Below are 20,759 nucleotides of genomic sequence, written 5' to 3'. Positions count from 1 at the left end.
ATCTTCCAATACTGTCATTTTTCAGTATGCAAGGTCTGATAATTTTACATTGGCAAACTTGAGTTAAACCACTTAAAACTCCAAGCCATTAAGTAAATTTTAAAAACATAAATTAGATAATTGAGCTATTTGACGTTTACCAACATCAAATGTTTTACATTTAAGCTAAAATTATTTTAATTATGCTTTTTTTGCCATGTGACTCCGGTGACAAAACATTTCAGCTTCGGTTGGCAGCGGGACTCAAAAATTCTCCCTTATACAAACTCACAGGAGCCTCGAGATCAGTTTATTGGTTAAGTAAACTTGTTTTTAAAACCCTTTAAAATCTTATTTTACGAGGTAGTTTAGCACTTGTCAGACTTGTAACATTTTCCCACCCAGTCTGCATTTCGGTTATGCATCCAGCATCTAGTGGCCATTAGAGGTGCTGCAGCGCTCTCAAACCAGACCCCTACTTCCTAATTTGAATGCATGACCTGAAAACTCAGGTCACTTCAACACTTTCATGGATGTGTGTGTCCGTTGCATCAAACGAGCTGTTCCCTAATGGGGAGAACAGGGTAACTCAGTGGTGTGTGAGAGCTGATACCAGGCCTGTGAGATATAAATAGCAGTCTACATCCACCAGCAGCATAGATTATTATCTATGAGTTGTAGTGTTATATAAGCCGCGGTCTTGGGAGATTTTATTTTCTTGGTTTTGCTCCAAAAAAAGCTTTTTCTTTTCTTTTTGAGAGGAGCCATGTGGTGTTAATGTTTGTGCAAACAAAAAAATATTGAGCAAAAGATCATGTTGTCTCTGTTCCCTGCAGACCACATCCAGGACGCTGTTTACTGTAAATCATACTGCTAGCACTTCCATTTAGTGGGAATAAAATGCCGCAATATAACACATGAATTTCCCCAGTAAGTCCTGAGTCATGAGGTTACTCACGCTAACAAGATCGATTCATGTCTGTGTTTCACACATCCTGTTTCCTTCCGTCTTGATTAAAATCAGACTCTTTTATGTCCACTTCTGGAGCGTGTACATCATGAGTATTAGGGATAGATGAGAGCTGTGTGACTCATTGTGGTGTCTTGCAACCTGACCTGGTGTGTGGTTAACTTTATAGGACAAGGTCAGGATACAGTTTTTATATTCACTGACCAACTACAAGCTAATTTAGATAATAGATAATTACTGCCTAAGTTATTGTGGAGGTGATTCAAGATGGCTGCTGAGTGGTTAGGCTTGCTTCTAGAAGGACTTTGCCTCATGTCACATGCTCAGAAGAGATTGTTTTATATTTGTCTAAATGTCAGCAAGTGTGACTAGCTGCTGCGTTTTGACACTTGTTTGACATTTTGCATTTGTCCATTAAAGACTTGTGTGGTATGCGTCACTACCTGTTTGCTCTTTTAAACAGCAGTGGTTGACTTGCTGCATCAGTAGTTTCACAGTAGCATTTGTTTGGTTAGATCATTTTTCTCTTTTTTTCTTCTTGCCAAAAAAATCTGACGTTGATCTCGACACAGTGCAGCAGTTCCTCAGGTTGTTTTGTGGTGTCGATGGGGGAGAAAAAAGCGGTGCCAAATTTCTGTAAAGCCCACGAGAGAGACGAAGAAAGCAATCAGTGTGCCATCGCGAGCGTGCGTGTGCTTCGCAGAAGAAGAATGCGGGCATTGTAGGGGAGGAGAAGGAGCTTGAGGGAGTGATGAGTAAGGTGAGGAAGGAAAAAAGGCAGGAGTGCACAAATGTTTTCCAGTTGCAATTTCGTGTGTTTGGATTGGCTTTTTTTTCTGCCGTCTCCTGCCGAATGCTGTCTAGGAAAGCAATAATACAATAATAAAACACTGAGCTGAGGTTAGAGGTCCCGGATAAGAACAGAGAAAGGAGACACAAACACTGTGTTAGCCTTTTTGTTTCCCCTCACAGTTTGAATATGGCTCTTCGTCAAGGTAAAAAGTCAAGGAAGTTTGAGTCCAAACACATCTGGAGATCCTCAGAGGACAGAGAGGATGAAAAGAAAGGGAAAACCCTGGGAACGGAGGCGGCCAAGACCCCAATGGATACGGCGAGAGGAAGTGTGTGTCTGTGTTTTTGTGTGCATGTGTGTGTGTATGTTCTCTAGGCAGTGCTGAGTCATCGCTGGGCTGGCCAGGCAGATAGAACCAAGCTTCTGGGAGGCCAGCTGAAGGGGCAAAGTGAGGCATGCACTGAGCATGCTCTGAAAAAGTACAGGAAGGGGATTAGTTGTTGTGACAGGACACATCCAGGAACTTTAGTGACGCAATATTTCACGATGCCAACTTTTCACTGCCTCATTGACGTACGTGTCCCCTTGATATGTTTGATGGTGCTAATGAAAAAACGGCACGCTTATTTTAAGATGTGATCTCACGACTTTTACAAGTCTTCATCTCAGAAGGTTGTCGCTCAGGACACAGAGAGAAATTAGATAACAAGACGCGTTGCTCCATGTTTTGGCCCGACCACAGCGCGACCCCCCCCCCATCCCCCCACCCCCTGTTTCTTGTGGTTGTCTGTGATCTGTTGGACCACAGTCTGTGACAACCCCCCCCACCAGACACAGAGACACAACAGCCCACACGCACCCATATGCAAAAGCACTCTCACACTTCCTGTATGCCGATTAGACTCTTCTCTGCAGCACTGGAGGAAGATGGTATGTACTGTAGGCACATGTTGAAGTTAGAAGGTTAAACTCCTGTTAATGATACTGCAGTTTACGTCTTATAGTCTAACTGTTCATCTGTTGCTCAACACTTTATTATGGAAAGACATGCAGGGCAGAAAAAGAAGCAGCTTATATATAATGCATGTTGACTTCTTTGCTAAAGGCACCTTGAGGTGTTGCTTTTGGTTTGTGTTATGGTGAATATTCTACCTGTGTTCACCGCTTTACTGTGCAGCACATAAGAAGAAATCTGACTAGTTGTTGCATGCTAGTTACAGTCTGTTAGTTACACCATGTGTCTGCAGTGTTTACACATGCAAAGTGGCAGTTTTAAGATGAAGCTTAAATTCACCTCTGTATGTATGTCTGTGTATGTGACTGTATTTCTTCCAGTGGTGGGTTTGAGTGTCTTATATCCAAGCACAAACTTCCAGTTATAAAATTAAGCCAATGTAGAAGTGCCAAGAACTGCAGATGGCAACTAATGGCTATTTGAAGTAGGTGCCAAAAGTGAATCAGTCACCATAGACTCTCGTGGTAAAATGCCCACATTTAGTTAGTGCAGAAATGAAACATTTTGACAGTTTAGCACAAAAATCAGTTATGGTCTCTACAGATGTTTTCCCCCTTCAGAAGTTTCTTTTTTCCTGTTTCCTGGCTAAATCGTATTAAGACTTAAAGTTCGGCATCATTGTGGGCGTCTTCTGTCCATTCGATGGAGTCAGGAAACATTCTGTTTTAGTTAACACCTTGCTAAGTAAGCTTGCACCAGCACCAGGTGATAATGCCACAGCTCTGCCTTCTTGTTCCAATATGGCCACGTCTGGATCGAAACAAAAACTTAAGATGAACACGCACAAAGTACCAAAATGGGTGCTCCAAAAGTCCACACAGCTGATATCACAGTAGCTACATCCTTTTTTTTTTTTTAAATATCCTATCTATGGCTCTTCCTGTCTGCTTCAGAATTTAATATGTCAGCGTTTTAGGACTAAAAAGACTCTAAATGTCCAGTCATATTTGTCTTCTTTCATTTCCAGAAGACCCAAATCTGCTTCTTTATTCTACCAAAAATGGGACTCTTTCATTGCCGTCATTGGCTGTCTCTAAACGTCACTTGAATCTTGCTATATCTGAACAGAAGTCGTGTCCAGTTATTCCAGCTACCAGTCATGCCTGGGCTACTCACTTCCAAGTCAACACACTTTTATGTCATCCTTATGCTACATGCCCAAAAATGTGTTCTCCCTGATCCCCTATGCCTATTTGTTTAGTATACTCAAGGTCAAAAAGGGATAAACACACACACACACACACACACACACACACACACACACACACACACACACACACAGAGCAAATGGGCGTTTAAAAAGAAAGAAAAGAGAAGGGCTTGTTGAATACTTAGGAATACATCCTTCCTTTATTCTGATGAACTGTGTGGTTAAAGCTGTTAACCACGGAGTTCTTTTAAATTACAACAGTACTAGTTTTTTAACGGTGGTGGACAGGTTGAAACACGTGTGCACTGTACAGAGAAGCTGCGTGTTAACTTCTTCGTGCACCAAATGATGCAGTACCTACAGTTGATAATGTAGTTGTGGGCCCTGATGAGTAAAATGGTAGATGGCTTTTGATAGTTTCAATTTAGTGATTATTATAAGAAAAGCCACAAGTTTAAACAGAGAAAGCCCTGTGGGATTAGACTAATCAGCAAACACTGAAGCACTGTGCATTAACAGAAGCAAGGAAGTGAAACAGTGCACGCAAAAAAAAGTAGCAGAGCCCCACTGTAGGAGGCCAAGCCTTCCAAGGCAACCCGAACACATCAAGTTCAGTGCAGTATATTACCACATGTCACATCTTTACTGTCTCACTCATAAAATGAGGTTGCGTGTGTGAATGTTTAAGGTTGGATGATTAATCAGTTTAAAATTTTAAGATTTTGCCACATTCATTAAGTCCAAACTCAGTCGGTGTTTACTTCAGTTTGAGCAAAGATTATGAAAAGCACGGCTTTGGTCAACAAGAGCTGTCCAACAGAAGCTAAAAACTTTTAAAATCTTTCAGGAGGTTTATTAGATGTTGTCTGCAGCTGTTTTTCTCTCCATATCTTTGAGAGTCTCTCACTAAACCTGGTTTCGGCAGCATATGACTGAAATGCCCTTTGGTTGACTGCTACGACTTTCTGTCTATTAAGTCAGCTTCTGCCTGGGCCCCTTGTTGCCCCCCCCCACCCACACCTGCAGATGTTGTGGTGGAGGCTAGCCGGCAGAAGTGGTTACCCTTGCGAGACAGGTTATAGGGTCAAAAACGCTCATTAATATGCGCCTCGCTCTCTACCGGATGAGCCTGTCCCTCTCCACCAACGCCACTGATTTATTTATTTTTCGTGTTAATTGTACTTAAAGAAATCCCCTTTAAGTATAATAAATAAATAAATAAATACTTTTGTTTTCACTACACTTATGATGTTTGTTAAGTTAATGAATAATCATGTTGTTTGTGTATCGTGTTTTAAAACGTGAGTGATACACTGGGGGGGAAAAAACGGAAGGACCATTAAAATAGGTCACGTGTAAGTACACAAACACACGGATGAAAATACAGGCAGCGTGGCTGATTGAGAGATTTTCTAACTGTACTTCCTCAGTCAGGGCCTCATTCACCTTCTGTCTGACTGACTAATTACTGTTTCCATTCATAAAATACTTGAGTTGCCATCATCCATATCAGTGGAGGTTAGAACGCAGTTTCTCCTTTCTCTCTGCTCGCCTCTGCTGTAGGAAACAATTTCCTGAAATTTACTTAAAATGTGTACACTCGCTGCGTTTTCTCCCATTAACTGAATGGTAACCGATTGTCCTTTGAGTGAACCGTGGCCCTGTGTTGAGATACTCTAGGATACTCTGGTTGATTGCCAGAGATTTTTTGCAGGCCCATGTAATCCAATTTGTGCGGTTACAGATCAAGCTCAGATGAAATCAGAGTTTTGAATGTTCTTTCTTAGTGTTTGAACTGTTTTTAAACTTTGAAGCAATTCAAAATGTGCTGTAACTGTTGTGCCATTTCCCATGTTTAGTGCTGCATGTCTTGCACAACCCTCCACATTATCCTGATCTAATTGCATTCCTATATTTTGCTCTCGTTATTTGCTCCTCTGGCTTTTTTCGTTCTTTTCTTCCATGCTTCATCCATTCATTTCTCTTACCCGCCTTCTTTTTCTGTTCCGCAGTGATTCTCATCCACTCTGGTTACTGCAATGAATGGTAACACTATCCATCCAGCCAACACCACAACAGCAGCAGGCCAAGGTGTGGCAGTTGCCCAAAAAGGCTGGACGGAATTCTGCGAGCTGCATGCCATCGCCGCAGCCCAGGAGCTGGCCCGGCACTACCGGAGTTTTGCAAGAGAGCGACCACACCATGATGTGCTTCCACCAGAGACCTTTTCAAAGCAATTTACTGACCTCTTCCAGCAACACTTCTGCTGCGAGGTCGACAAAGACGGCACGCCACTGGGTCAGAACACAAGCTCTGCCGCCTCCGGTAGCGCTCCCTCATCGTCTCCAGTGGTCCTTCGTCCTCAGCCTGTAATCACTCGAGTGCGGACTTTGCCTCGGGTGCAGGACTATCGGGAGACTGGCAGACCAAATGGAGGAGCTGCTCCACTGACTGCGTCACCGAAAGTGGAGCCGGTGGTGTTGAGCCGGGAGCAGGAGCTGCCACTGAGATGCGCTGCGGGAAACTCCTTTTCAGGATCTCGCACAATTGTCAGCGGGACACTGGTGATTCATAGCCATAGCAACGAGGAGATCTCTGGCACAGATCATCGCCAGGTATCTGAACGGTACTCTTCTGACTCTTTAACCTCGAACCCTGAAAACTCAGAAGTCACACATTTCTCTTTCAGCCAAATCCGGAAGTCTGTAAATAAGCTTTTAAAGAAATCACCCCAAGCCAGTCCACGCTCATCCCGGGACCTTACCCCTAGGAACCCCACCACCACCAACAGTAATCTTCCAAATAATGGTGACAGAGTGGGTGCAGTTTCCTCCATCAGCGAAGAGGTGTCATCCTCTTCTTCCCACTCCTCCGAAGCCACACCCACAGCTGCTTCACACCGTCCTGGAATGAAGGAGCTGATCATGGCTCCTTTCAATAGGTTTCGTAGTAAAAGGCAGAGGCGATCCGAGGCGAGCGGCTGCTGTAAAGAGGGCCAGTTGAGGTACTTTCTGGTGGACGAAACTGTTTCAGACTCACAGCCCCGCTGGCAGCGTTGCCACCTGCTGGTCAGGAGGATCAGAGACATTCAAGGAGGAAGAGGAGCAGGGGAAAGTTACCAGTTAGAGCTCTATGATCCTCCAAAGGTAAAAACACAAGCTTTGGCACACTTTATATTCATCGTACACGCGATTCACTAAACTCTAACAGCTCAGCTGTGGTTTCACATGATAATATGTGGGCATTTCTTTGAAAACAGTTCACAGCAGGTGAAAAGTATTCATTTTTATTTTTAAATAGCTTTCTGTACAAAATTTGACTCCTGGGGTTTCTATCTGAAACAGCTTCATGACTTTTGCTTACAAAGAGAAAGATAGAGAAAGATTTGTCTTGACATCCTTATCAGTGGACTGGTGTTTCATGTAGGTTTAGCTGATCTCACAATCGTTTACCGTGGTCTTTCTTTATCTGCCACATTGCAGAGAAATCATACAGATTAAATCATTAATGCTGCTATGTGTAAGTATTTTATTTTGAAAGCTCCACTACTGGTAACCAGCTAGCCCCGGCCTAGCCCCATCTCACGTGTACACAACTACTCATGTGATCACGAGTTAAACTAAATATGCGAAAGAAGTATCATTTATATCATGAATTGTAAAACCCTTGCATGATCTTCTGGCCTGATTGCTTGCCTCTAGTTGCATGCATGAAGTGTAAGAATGGTACCGATGGCACTATTCTCAATTTTTTCAAGTTTATTTAGTCAGGCTAGTATGAATATCTTTATCTGCCTTTATTATAATTTGGAAAAGACAAAAGAGTATGAGTTGTTAGTAAAATAATTCTTTAGTTGCGCACTTTTTATAGTTTTCTTTTGGTCTCTATTGGACATAAAAGTCATCAAAGTGTGTGAGGAGTGTTTAAGTCAAGAGGTTACAGAAATACTGTTTAGCTTGTCAGGCAAAATATATAAATATATAAAATTATGCCATGATGTTGCAAATTAAAGGAGATTGCAAATCATTTACTTTCTTTCTCGGAACACCAGACTAGAGTTTTTTTGCCTGAAAAGTCACGGTGTAACCCCTCCTGTCACCTCATATCCTCCTATATTCAAACAAATAGAATTTAGCTATGCTAGTCTGCAGCTTTTGTTAACTGTGTATGGAAAGAGACTAGTCATGCACTACAAGTGCATCCTCAGTACTTTATAGATTTGAGCGAGAAAGAAAGAAAACAAAAAATGTATTTTCAGAAATGTTGAAGAAGTCAATTCAAAATATTGTCTACTGATCTACACACATCACGATTTATCTTCTTGATGCTTAGTTTGATTGCAACAAGCAGATGTTCATGAAAACCACTGATCGTTTTCTGTTGCTGCTGTTCTCAGTACAGGAGAGCTTTGCAGAGTTTCACTGGATTGTGTCTGCCGCTTTTGCAGATGTGCATGTGTTGTTTTTTTGTTTTTTTTTAAATAACCTCTTCTCAGAACTGCTCACACTGTGACATGTTACAGCTGACAGGTTTGTCATCTTGTGTTTCATATCTATGCATGGTAGGTCACTAGATCTGTTTGTGTCAATAGGATGGAAACCCACATTTGCCTTTAAAGGGCTGGGTAAAGTTTGCCAAGCAGTGTCACATACTCTTAAGTTAACGCACACACAAAAACAAGCGCACACACATTAAGGCACAAAGTCATTTCCTGTTTCCAGCTGTTTAGTTGCAGGGGTTTCCCCCCCTCCTTCAAATCATCTCTTTTCTCTGCCTGTGTTTGTTTTTGTTTGCATAAATGGTATTTTTACTGCCTCTAAGAAGCTCCTTTTAGTGAATAGTTTGCCACATGACAAAACAAGACGAAAACTGTGATGACATTTAGCTTTGCCTCAAAAAAAAAAACGTCTTGTCTTACTGGCGGTTTGCATTTCACCTTTACTTCTGGTGATTCAGTGGCATCTAGAGGGAGTGTTTTGATGATAAACACAAAGCTTTTTTGTTAACCAAACTGAAAACACAAACTGAAAAGATATTAGTCATATACTCACAGCTTAGTTTAAAGGAGGGCATGAGCTTCAGGTTCACTCATGCTTTCCATGCACAATAGGGTCATCACAGTTCATAGATGATTTGTTTCACACTGGTACCCTTTAAAGATTATCCTAACTGGTTTACCCTTTAACCTAGTTAAAGAAGTGGAAATTAAGTTGCTAGTCATATGAGATAGATTTAATCAGTCCGTACTTCATTGACTATTGTTACTTATCCCTTTATTAATATACAAACATATACAGGGCATTTCTATAGCTCAGAAATATAGCTCAATATTTTCTCGCTGTGACATTTTCACTCGATTACATCAACAAATCTGCAACATTCATGTCTTCTTTTAATCCTTGGTGAGTAGATACACCTCCCACACTGTTTCCTGTTTGCTTGGGGTTTTCTGCAGCCAGTCACAACTTTTCTCCTTACACGAAGCAACCATGACATTAAAGCCGACGATCTAACATTAGTTAACTTACCCAAATGCCAGTAAAACAGCTCTGACCCTGTCAGGGTTGTGCAATGACCTGATACCTGCAGGGTTGGATTGAGCTTGTTCACAATAATCCCACAGATGGTTGGTCAGATTGGAGTCTGGGGTCTGAACAGTTTTGGTTTGAATATAGTAGAGAGTTTTAGTAAATAATTAAAAATAATGCTTATATAGCTTCAAAAATTATTTACGTTTTATCAAAGTACAGTTCAGATTAACTGTTAGGTCTATGACATCACTAACCGAACTGTAGCTGCAGCAAGTGGCAGGTAGATGTAAACAAGCAAGGTGGAAACTTAGATGGATAACAACCCTCAAACCAGCAGTACTTTGAACTGTATGCGATCCATATGTTGGCTGCAACAGAGTAAACTGGCATATAACCACTGAAGAGGAGTAGTAGGTAGCCATGTTCAGCACATGCATGTTCATGTTAACCTGCAAGTAAAGAAAGAAGAAGGCTGCTGCTAGCACTGCAAACATTAGTGCCTCACATAGCAAACTAATCTGATAATGTGCGTGAAAGTGACACATGTCAACAAGCTTTCTGACTTTTGGATTAGTCAACTATTATTATTTATTAGTAGTAGTATTTCTTCCCATTTTATCAACCAGTAAATAAGTTGCCAGTATTATCCCTTCTGTATTGTACAGTGTATTTCCAGGGGTGTTGGTCTGCCACGATGTGTAGGTGGGTGGTGATGGATGATAGGACTAAGATGATTAGTTTTATTCACTAAAGTTGTCAGTGGTTTAAATGCAATGCCTGACTGGTGTATTACTTCTTAATTAACACTTGTTAATGCCAAGTGGCAATTGTAACTTGGAAACATGACATCAGTTGTTGCTGTAAGCTCTTCGCAGCACAGCAGGATGTATTTCTTTCTTTCTTTTTCTCTTTCTCTTTTTCTCTCTCTCCTCGCATGCTTAGCTCCCCCCACAAGGCCTCATGGCATTAAACCCTGCAATATTTCCAGATGGGGCCAGCTGTGAGGCTGCATGTAGTTGCACACTTAGCCCCTAAACCAGTGATCAGAGCAGGTCGAATGCTGTCCTGGGCCCTGCCATCTATAAGGTGGCAGGGCCCAGTAAGCAGAGTTTAGTCTCTTTAGGGTGTGTGCAAGTGTGCATTCAGACACACATAAAGGTCCATGAGAGAGACATTGCATGCATGTGCATGTGTCTGAAGGCGTATGTGTGTCTGTAGAGTTTTATATTTAGCAGCCCTCGAGTCCTCAGCCGCTTACAGCCCTAACCATGTGTGTGAGGTAATTCAGTTGATTTCAGAGCCAAAGTCGTGCATGTGTGCACGTGCTTGCGTGTTTATTTAGAATGGGAAGACATTGGCAGGATTTGCCTGGCTGTTTGCAATTTTGCTTTAATGCACTGGTGCTCTGAATACGTTCTCTCTTAATGTGTGTGTGTGCGTGCGTGCGTGTGTGTGTGTGTGTGCATGTGTGATCTTGGAAGGCAGATAGATAAGGGCCTGAGAATGACCTTAAAAGGAAGGAGAGCTGTGGACTAGCATTCTCACATTTAATGTACACATGAAAAACTTGTGCATTAATTGCCGTAACAGTTATTTAAACACACCAAGCTGGAATGCGTTGAGGTTGCTATTAGTACAGTTTCCCTATTCTGAATGAAAATTGGGGTTTTTCACATCTGTAGGCAATGTGTCAGTGTGTGAGCATGCACGCCTGCACACATCACACATATCTTAGCTGCACAGAACATAATAATCCTTGAGCAAAGTACGCATGCATTTTTATTTATATCTTTATGTGTGAGAAACAGAAGTAATATCAGTGAGCTCATTTAGCACAAAGGCGCAAGCTGCATGGAAACTGATAATGAGTTTGCGTGAGAAAGCAGCAGGCAACAGCACAGTTGTCAGTTGCTTAGTATTAGCCTGAAAAGGCAATAAACCAGTAAGATGATACCCCGTAAGATTTTATGCAACACATTAGGTTGTCTGTGAGTATTGTTGTTTTAGTAGGTTGACTTTAAAAGCAAAAACATGCTAAAGGCAACAGTCAGCTAGGTTACTTATGGGAAAGATGCAGTCACTTTTCAGCCAAGTCCTAACAAATGTCTGTTTTGTCCTATAATTATATTTAAAACTGAGGGCAGTTTCACTTCTGCATAATCTGAAGTGTTAGCCCATATTTAGGCCTGAAATAGATTTTAAGCATGCAGCTGCTATAGGTACTGTGTGGAAGATTAAAGCCTCGATTACACCGTGAGTACTCCATCCGTGTCCGTGTCTGCAGCATGGAGTATAATCAAGGAAAAGTGAGATCCCAGAAGTGCAGTTTTAAGGAACTGATCTGTGAATGCAGTTTATCTGATGGCAACACAATAAAGAACATTTTGTATCACATCATTTTATATCTCTGTACAGCTGTGGGAGTTTCCTCGGTGATTGCAAAGTGAATATATTATACTGTTTTAATATTCTACAGAAAAATAATGTCAAATATTGGTCATAAATTGCACACATTTATAGTAGAGTTGAAACACTTTACTGGGTTTCATATTAAAATTGATGAGTAACATAGAATGTGCATTTTTAGTGTTTAAAAAAAGGGCAACAAGAGAGATAATATATCTCTATATCTTTATCCTTCCATCATCAGCAGCTTGTCAAAATTAATAACTTGGTTTCATGTTTAAAGTATATCACAGCATCTGATCTCCTTCTTCAGATGGTTATCATACTGTGAAAATGTTATAACCTGTCATCCTCTAACCTAACAGTGCACTAAAATTACGATAGCATTCTAGTTAAGGAACTTAACGCAACTTTCTGTTGCTGCTTTCTCCTGCTTAGTTTGCTTGCTTTGGTCAAATTAGTAGCAATAGAATAATTGCTTTCATTTTTTAGGCTTGCAAGCTGCTGCTTGCTGAACCACCACTGTCTGTGTGAACTATGTGAGTCACTGATGTCTCATCTAATGTGCACTCAAGTCCTGCCCAGTGTGTACTGGGATAGACTCCAGCACCCCCGCAATGTTAGTTGGATGAACTGCAGTTCTTCAAATGGCCACTTGAGGCATGCTCCAAAAAGCAAGATGTCCAACCATCGATTATTAACTGCCTTGAACAAATAACAATTCTGGTTTCTGTGGATGGCTTCCCCCTTTCTAAAGACCTCTATAGGGTTGAATTTTTATGTGTGACTCGTCCAACATGAGACCGGAATAGGGGGCGTGGCTACTTGGAATCCTAGGTGTGCAAACAAATTACTAACAGAGTGGCTTGAAAAGGCAGAGTTAAAATGACACCATAGTGGCTACGTCCAATTTTTACACTGCTGCCAATTTAGAGTCAGTTAGCCTATTAGCCTTGTCTTAGGTCCATAGGAATAAGTCAAGTCTTTTATTTGTGAGGGTACACATAGCTGTGAAATTTTCTATAGTGTAAAAAAACAAAGTTAAGACAATGTAACTCTTGATATATTGCAGAAGTGAAAATTGTTATGTCAGCTGAAAAGAGAAGCAGTCTCCAAATTCTCATTTCGCCTCGGTATTCAACGCTGGAACTTCATGTTACAAGTTAATTTAAATTATTTATTGTGATGAAGTGTTTTATTGTGAGGTTTTGTGTGTATGTTTGACATAATTCGTTTAGCTTTTCTTTGCTTTGATTGTTTCTGTACCGCTAAGGCTGTTTATTCAATAGCGATTCCTACTTTTCCTTTTATCTGATGTTCAGTAGTCAAGGTTACAGACAAGGTTTGTGTCTTGCCAGGAAAATCGTGGCTCTGTCTTCCAGAGAGAGTTCCCACAGACTGCTACAGTCTGATATGTTTCCTCAGACCTCCTGTAGACTTCATCTTAATCATACGCCTCTCATCTCATCCCATCTCATCTCAGCTGCGCATATGTGCGTGCTTGTCCATTCGCATGTGTTTGTTCCAGCTCTTCTAATCTTTCCCACATGCTCTTGTTTCATGCTTGTGTGTACACGTGCATGCATGATGTATATTGTTGATTCTCGAGCAGGTCCTTCGCTGTCTTAGTGTGTTTGTATATTCGCACACATACTTTTATGTGTGTGAGCATGTATCGTACAAGCTTCTTTTTTGCCTCCCATTTAATATGTCATGCTTTATCATGAAGCTGCAGCAAAAAGTCTGAAGTAGAACTTTCAAAAATGGATCTTCTGAGTCAAACATGGATTTTTTCCACAACGATCAACAGAATCAAATGCTTTCTTATATGCATTAGATGCTGTTTTCTTTGAGTGAACATTCACTGCTTTTTTTCCCTCTGCACTTTCTTACTGACAGTAAGAGAGGAGTTTGCAGCATCAGTGGAAAATAGTTTTCAAAGAGACTCTGGTGTCCATCTGTTCTGTGTTACTTGTTGTAATTCAGTCTCTCATATGGCAACATGCAGCGTTAATTTGGCTTGGCTCGTTGCATACCACAACTAAAGCCCTAAACACATGGGCCCCAGTCAGCTGTCCGAGAAACAGAATGAAACCAGGCGAGAGAGACGCAGGAAACACAACAGGAGGAGACATGAGAAAGACAGACTGACGGTTAGGCTGAAATCAAAAAAATATCAGAATTTATCAAAGTTAATTTTCCCTCGTGAAAAGTCTTCTCTAGTTTTGCCCATTTTATCCATATCGAATCATTTAAAAATGCATGTTTTCTCACATTGAGACATGCATATTTTTATAAGTTTGCCTCTGTGGTTTCTGCTGCTAAGCCGGCACAATCAAAGTGAATCAAATTTTATTTGTGCTGTTCCAAGCTTTTGCAAATGGCATTTCAAAGGCTCAACATCAGTGCGTTTTTCCATAAATAATGTCCTACTTCGTGAGGAAAGTAGGACAAACCCTTTTTTTATGTTTCTAGTATGCGGATGACATCGGATGACTACTTGTTTACACTAATTTAGAAACAAAGTCGATTTCAGCTTTCTCAGAAAATGCAAACCAGACTTAAGCGCATCAGTAAAGAAATAGATTGATTACATGATCTAGAAAAATCTTTAGGTTTTATGTATTCTAGTAAACTGAATAAGTTTGGGTTTGGGAGTTTGGGCAAAAAAAGACTGCCTGTAAGACAATACCCAGCTGATTGTATAACAATAATGTTTTTCCATTGTCTGGCCAAACATTTAGTCAGTCGATTCTCAAATCAAATAGCAGATTAATCAATAATGGAAATATTACCCTAGCAAAGTGAAATGCAATATGTCTTTTCTTCCAAGAGAAGCACAATGATCAGTCTGTCACCATTCACAACAGTATTTAGAACAGCAGAGATTGTCTCTCTTCAGAAATAGTTTCCTTCTTACTCAGAACTGTCTTCATATCTCACCCACAAAGTTGTATCTTTTCTGCTTTCCAGGGATCGAGTTTCATGAAATCTTCAAATGATGCCTTCAAGTAACTGAGTCATGTAATATGTGTGGGTGCGCTTGCATTTTTGACTATTCACCAAAGGTGCGCTTACCACATGTATTTAGGTGCAAACTTTCAGGTAACGAATCCATTTGGTGGATCGAGACAGATGAAACAGACTCGAGACTAAACGTTCATGTTCGTGTTTGTGACGTTAAAGGCAACAAGGTTTGAAGAGGACAAAGGTTCTTCTCACATGCCTCAACTCGTCCTCGCTTCCTCTAATTTTACATCATCTGATCTCATCCAGCCCACAGGGATCTGAGGGATGTTTTGAAAGAAAGAAATTAGGATAGTTAGAGCTCTGCAAAGACCTTAAACATCTAGCCAGTTGGCTTTGAGCATGTGTGGTTGGTTGGAATAATAAATGTTTTGAAATGTAATGGCCGCCCATAGTAACTGTGAAGTGAAGGAAAAACTGTTTTGCTGGATGAGTTTTTTGATGTCTTTCTTTTCTTTAATAAGAGTTGTATGTGGCGCTACTGTGGATTTGATTGGAGGGTTATATAGAGATTAGAGCAGGATTTTTAAAATGGCTTAAAGTCAAAGTGGGGGGAAAAAAGATAGTCATAAGTTTTCGGCTTACATTACATTCTGTCTGTGACCATTCGGGTAGATGATTGATGGCTGGCCTTTGTGCGGGTGAGAGTGTGAAAGACAGCAAACCCACACATTCTCAGGTTACTAAGTGAATAATGCCATGAAGTTGTGGTCAAAGGTTTATATACCCACATCATGGGCATGAATGTCGTGGTAATTTTTGGGCTCTTAATGATTTATCCCCATCCAAAGTTGTGTTTCTTAATGTTTACAGGCCTCCCAAATACTGCACAGACTTTTTTAATGACCTCAGTGAACTGCTGTCTGTGATCTGTGTTGATTTTGACTGTGTAATTATTGCTGGGGATTTTAACATTCATGTGGACAACCCTCAGGACAAAGGGACTAAAGACCTGAGTAACACTCTGGGCAACTTTGGGCTGACTCAGCATGTAACAGAGGCCACACATAATAGAGGACACACTCTTGACCTACTGATCTCCAAAGGCCTGAGCATTTCAAAGGTTACTGTGTCTGATGTGGGCCTGTCTGATCATTACTGTGTTTTCTTTGAAAGTAAAATCTCAGCCCACACAAATATATCAACAACAGTGATCACAAAACGGTGTATAACTGAACACAGTAGTGCAATTTTTAACCAGGTCTTCCCATTAACACCTGACCTGCCCAGAGGGTCAGTCAATGAGCTCGTCAATAGCTTCAATGCTAACATGTTAAATGTAATGGACACTATTGCTCCCATTAAGGTGAAGGTTATCTCTGGAAGGAAAAAGTCTCCATGGAGAAACTCCACACTGGTGAAAAATGAAAAAAGAGAGTGTAGGAAAGCTGAGCGCAGATGGAGAAAAACAAACCTCCAGGTTCATTATGACATTTATAAAGAGAAACTTCACAATTATAATTTACAACTGAGGAATGCAAGGAGGTCCTACTTCTCTGACATCATCACTAAAAACAGCCATAATGCTCGGGTCTTATTTTCTACAGTTGACAGGCTAACAAACCCTCCTGTGTCAGTGGCAGCTGAACTTCATTCGACCATGGCCTGCAATGACTTTGCCAAATTCTTCACTGAAAAAATCCAAAAAATTAGACAAGCAATTGGTACATCAACAGCAGATCCAGGATATGTACTGTGTCCACCAAAAAACTGTTTAAACACCATGAAACAGTTTCAACCTATTAACAGCAAAGACCTGAAGGACATCTTAGGTCAACTGAACTCCTCCTCCTGCTGTTTAGATGTCCTGCCAACAAGTTTTTTCAAAAAGGTCTCAAAGACTTTAGAGTCAGACCTGTTACAGATCGTCAACTTTTCTTTATTATCAGGTGTGTTTCCAGAATCACTAAAAACTGCTGTAATCAAACCTATACTGAAAAAGGACAATCTTGACAAGACACAAATGAACAACTACAGGCCGATCTCAAATCTCCCGTTTTTAAGTAAGATCATTGAAAAAGCAGTTTCTCAACAGCTCAGTTACTTCTTAAAACAGAATAATTGCTACGATGCCTTCCAGTCAGGTTTTAGACAGAACCACAGCACTGAAACCGCTCTGACCAAAGTGTTTAATGACATATGTCTGAATACAGACAGTGGAAAAATGTCAGTCCTAGTTTTACTGGATCTCAGTGCAGCATTTGATACAGTTGACCACAACATATTACTCAAACGACTGGAGAACTGGACAGGTCTTTCAGGAACTGTACTAAACTGGTTCAAAACATACGTAGAAAACAGGAAATACTTTGTATCAATAGGTAACTTCACATCTGAGCAGACAAGTATCACATGTGGAGTTCCCCAAGGTTCCATCTTGGGACCCCTTCTGTTTAACATCTACATGCTCCCACTGGCACAGATTATAAACAACAACAAAATAAACTATCACAGCTATGCAGATGACACACAAATATATATCACAATGTCACCAGGAGACCGAGGCCCTGTACAGGCTCTTGGTAAATGCATTGAGGAAATCAATGACTGGTTGTGCCACAATTTTCTCCAGCTAAACAAAAACAAAACTGAGGTAATAGTCTTTGGCGCCAAAGAAAAACGATTACAGGTCACCAGAGAACTTCAATCTATACATCTAAAAACCACAAACCAGGCGAGAAATTTGGGTGTAGTGATGGATGCAGACCTAAACTTAGAAAAACACATTAAGACAATAACAAAGTCAGCTTACTATCACCTCAAGAATATATCAAGGATAAAAGATCTGATGTCTCAACAGGACCTGGAAAAACTAGTCCATGCATTCATCTTTAGTAGGCTTGATTACTGTAACAGCATCTTTACAGGTCTACCTAAAAAATCAGTCAGACAACTACAGCTCATTCAGAACTCTGCTGCTCGAGTCCTCACTAAGACCAAAAAAGTGGACCACATCAGTCCAGCTCTGAGGTCCTTACACTGGCTGCCTGTCCGTCAGAGGATAGACTTTAAAGTTCTGATGCTGGCCTATAAAGCTCTGAATGGTTTAGGACCAAAATACATCAATGACCTCCTGACCCAGTATGAACCATCCAGATCCCTCAGGTCATCTGGATCCGGTCTTTTATCAGTTCCCAGAGTCAGAACCAGACACGGAGAAGCTGCATTCAGCTTTTATGCTCCTTATATCTGGAACAAACTCCCAGAAAGCCTCAGATCAGCTGAAACACTCAGTTTATTTAAATCCAGGTTGAAGACTCACCTGTTCTCAGCTGCATTTGAATAAAGCACCAAATCCACACTTTAAGCTTAAATTTCAAAACTTACATTTAACTACTGATTTTATCTACTGTTCTGATTTTATCTGTTTTGATTTTATATACTGTTGTTTGTTTGTTTGTTTGTTAATTAGTTAGTTAGTTTATTTGCTTGTTTTAATCAATTTTAAATCATGCTTTTTATTTGTTCTTGTTTCTAATGTCTCTGTAAAGCACTTTGAATCACCTTGTTGTTGAATTGTGCTATACAAATAAACTTGCCTTGCCTTGCCTTATGCGATCTATTCTTTTTTGCTTGGACAGCATCAATAACAGCTCTAAAAAACAAACATTGGGTGCACAAGTTTGAAATTATTTTACTAAAAGGAGGATGCCACTATAGCTCAATTGAGTGCACTGGAGACTTCTAAACCAAAGGCTAGAATCTGTATTGCTGGCTAAACGATTGGTGCCATTCCCCACATTGTCTCCCTACTTATCCGTGCACTGTCATGTCAAACAAAGGCTAAAATGTCCAACTGTTAATATTTAAAAAAAAATGTATAAAATAAAGTAGAGTTGAAAAAAATACCCAGGTAGCCTGCCCAAAAGTTATTTGTGATGGAAAACTGGATTTCTATTGCTTTTTTCCCTCTGGCAGTATTCAAAGATTCTTTATTTTGATTGATTTGCTGCAGTTGTATTTACTTTCGATGTCCCATTTTTTTGCTGGCTTTCTTGTTTGATCTTTGCCAGTCTCTAACACTACATTTTGTGTTTTGTGTAACCGTTTTCCATTGTTCATGTACCAAGCCAGCAGCCAACACTCCAACAAAATCCAACTTCATGAAGTTTTCAACTTTCATTAATTACTGAAACTGCTTTAGAGGCGAGTCAGTTGATTTTCGTGTTGAATTTGAGTCATATGTTTATTTTTTTAATCATTTGTATTCAAACGGGAAGAAAGTAAATGTTAAAATATCCGCCCAAAGCACAGCTCTACATAATTCAACAGGCTAAAGCCTGCACAAGGGCTGAATACTTCTACTTCAGCTCTTGCTGACCAAATGAAGTCTTGCTGGTTATCCCTACCTAAAAACAAACATTTCACAAAGCACCTGGACTTAACATCAGATGCATTAAAAGCAGCTGACAGAGGCTGGAAGCTTCAGCAAGTTATGTGGATCGGTTATTATATGACATCACCTGGAAGTCCTGTGTGGAGCTTATTGAAATCAGTTTCTTGTGGAGTTTCAAAGAGTTGGATTTAAAGGTTTGCTGGCAAGGTGAGGTGCTGAATTATGGCTGAGTTCACTAGTGTTGAAAGTAAAGTCATGGGAAAGTGCAGTGAAGTGCTTGGACAAAACTAGTCACAAAATTGCCTCTGTATGTTGTCACAGTGGGAGCCGAAGTGGCAGTGCTATGAAGTGATACAGCAGGAGCATGAATTAGTGAGCATAATAAGCACGAAAGATTTCAAGTACATAGCCTGGTGATTAGAAAGTGAAAAGTGAGCACGGGGCGCTTGCTACTGTCAGTGTTAGTCATTCTTTACCAGAATGTCTCATTAGGCCATTTTCTCTGTGTGGTTAAACATAAGAGCTCCATTTGCCGGTGCTGGATTTCAGACAATTCCCCGTCCAGAGTCTTTTTTTAAATATATAATTTTAGATTTTGCGTCTTAATTAAAAAGTCTTCACAGACCAGTCTTGCATGAAAGTAGGCTTGAGGGATTAAGACTGAGTAGAAAACCAGTGTTCAGTAAGAACTGGCAGTAATGACTCCTGTCAGGAGCACATGAGGACTCATAGAAATCTTGCCAAGTACAAGCCCACAAATTTCCAAGAAAAGCACTTGGTGTTGATATATCTCAAGGCTTCAAAGGAGTAAAACCTCTCATAGGTTCTAGACTACAGACAATAGATCACTGGCAAATGTTCCTCTTCTTCAACTTGCCTCAACCGATCTAGATATGGGCAGAAAAAACAAAGGCACTTTTTAACCTTTAATTCTTTTTCCTCTGCATTGATGTCCTGTGATATGAATTATGTACAGATTTGTGATGGAAACACTCTTTAAGTTTATGTACCGGATCCATCTCAGTTGACGTGTTTATATGAACCTGTCTACCCACGCACTTCACAGCAGGAAGGAACAGCTGATCCTGTTTCCAGGGATGGCCATGACTTTCAAATATATTAGTCATTAAATTATGAAAACAAAAATGGGATCGCTTATGCAAGTATTTTTCATTTTAAATTAGCAACTTTTCATCTTCTGCCAATGCTTTGGATGATGTAAGGCGTTTCTTCTGCCAGAAAGTGGCAGTAATGCACTTACACGCTGTTTGAAAACCAATATTAAACAACCAAAATAGAGGACGGATGTGTTACTACCTACCAGGCGGCAGGTAAAGCAAGTGTGCTGCAGTGAGATTAGTACAAACAGAAGAAAGAAACAGCTCAAAAAGCCCTTAAGGGAAAAAAATTAACGAAATCGAGGCGCAGTGTACACAGCTGCAAGCAAAATTAGCACGTTTCACATCATTTTACTGCTATTTGTGGAAGAATAGTCAAATAGTTCCTGACTACTAACAATCAAATAGCATCTTTGCTTTAATTTCATATTTCT

General features: G+C 40.4%; 1 protein-coding gene across 4 annotated transcripts in view; it reads left to right on the top strand.

Annotated features, from left to right (window-relative positions):
* sh2b3 (SH2B adaptor protein 3) overlaps positions 1-20,759 on the top strand; it is an 80,520-nt gene that overhangs the window by 16,353 nt on the left and 43,408 nt on the right. For 3 of the 4 annotated variants that reach the window (XM_085425920.1, XM_085425921.1, XM_085425923.1), the window contains exon 2: positions 5,920-7,053. In XM_085425920.1, the coding sequence (XP_085282046.1) occupies positions 5,947-7,053 (1,107 nt within the window). In that variant the 5' untranslated portion in view covers positions 5,920-5,946. Of the gene's footprint in view, positions 1-2,605; positions 2,673-5,919; positions 7,054-20,759 lie in introns of those variants that run through there. The other variant, XM_085425922.1, reaches the window with a different exon arrangement.

The sequence above is a fragment of the Rhamphochromis longiceps genome, linkage group LG12 (genome assembly GCF_057381845.1).
Source record: "Rhamphochromis longiceps isolate RC_006_pf linkage group LG12, R_longiceps_female_GT1.1, whole genome shotgun sequence".
Taxonomy (NCBI): domain Eukaryota; kingdom Metazoa; phylum Chordata; class Actinopteri; order Cichliformes; family Cichlidae; genus Rhamphochromis; species Rhamphochromis longiceps.
Note: the sequence above shows the minus strand (reverse complement) of the source record. Positions and strands in the feature narration are given on the sequence as shown.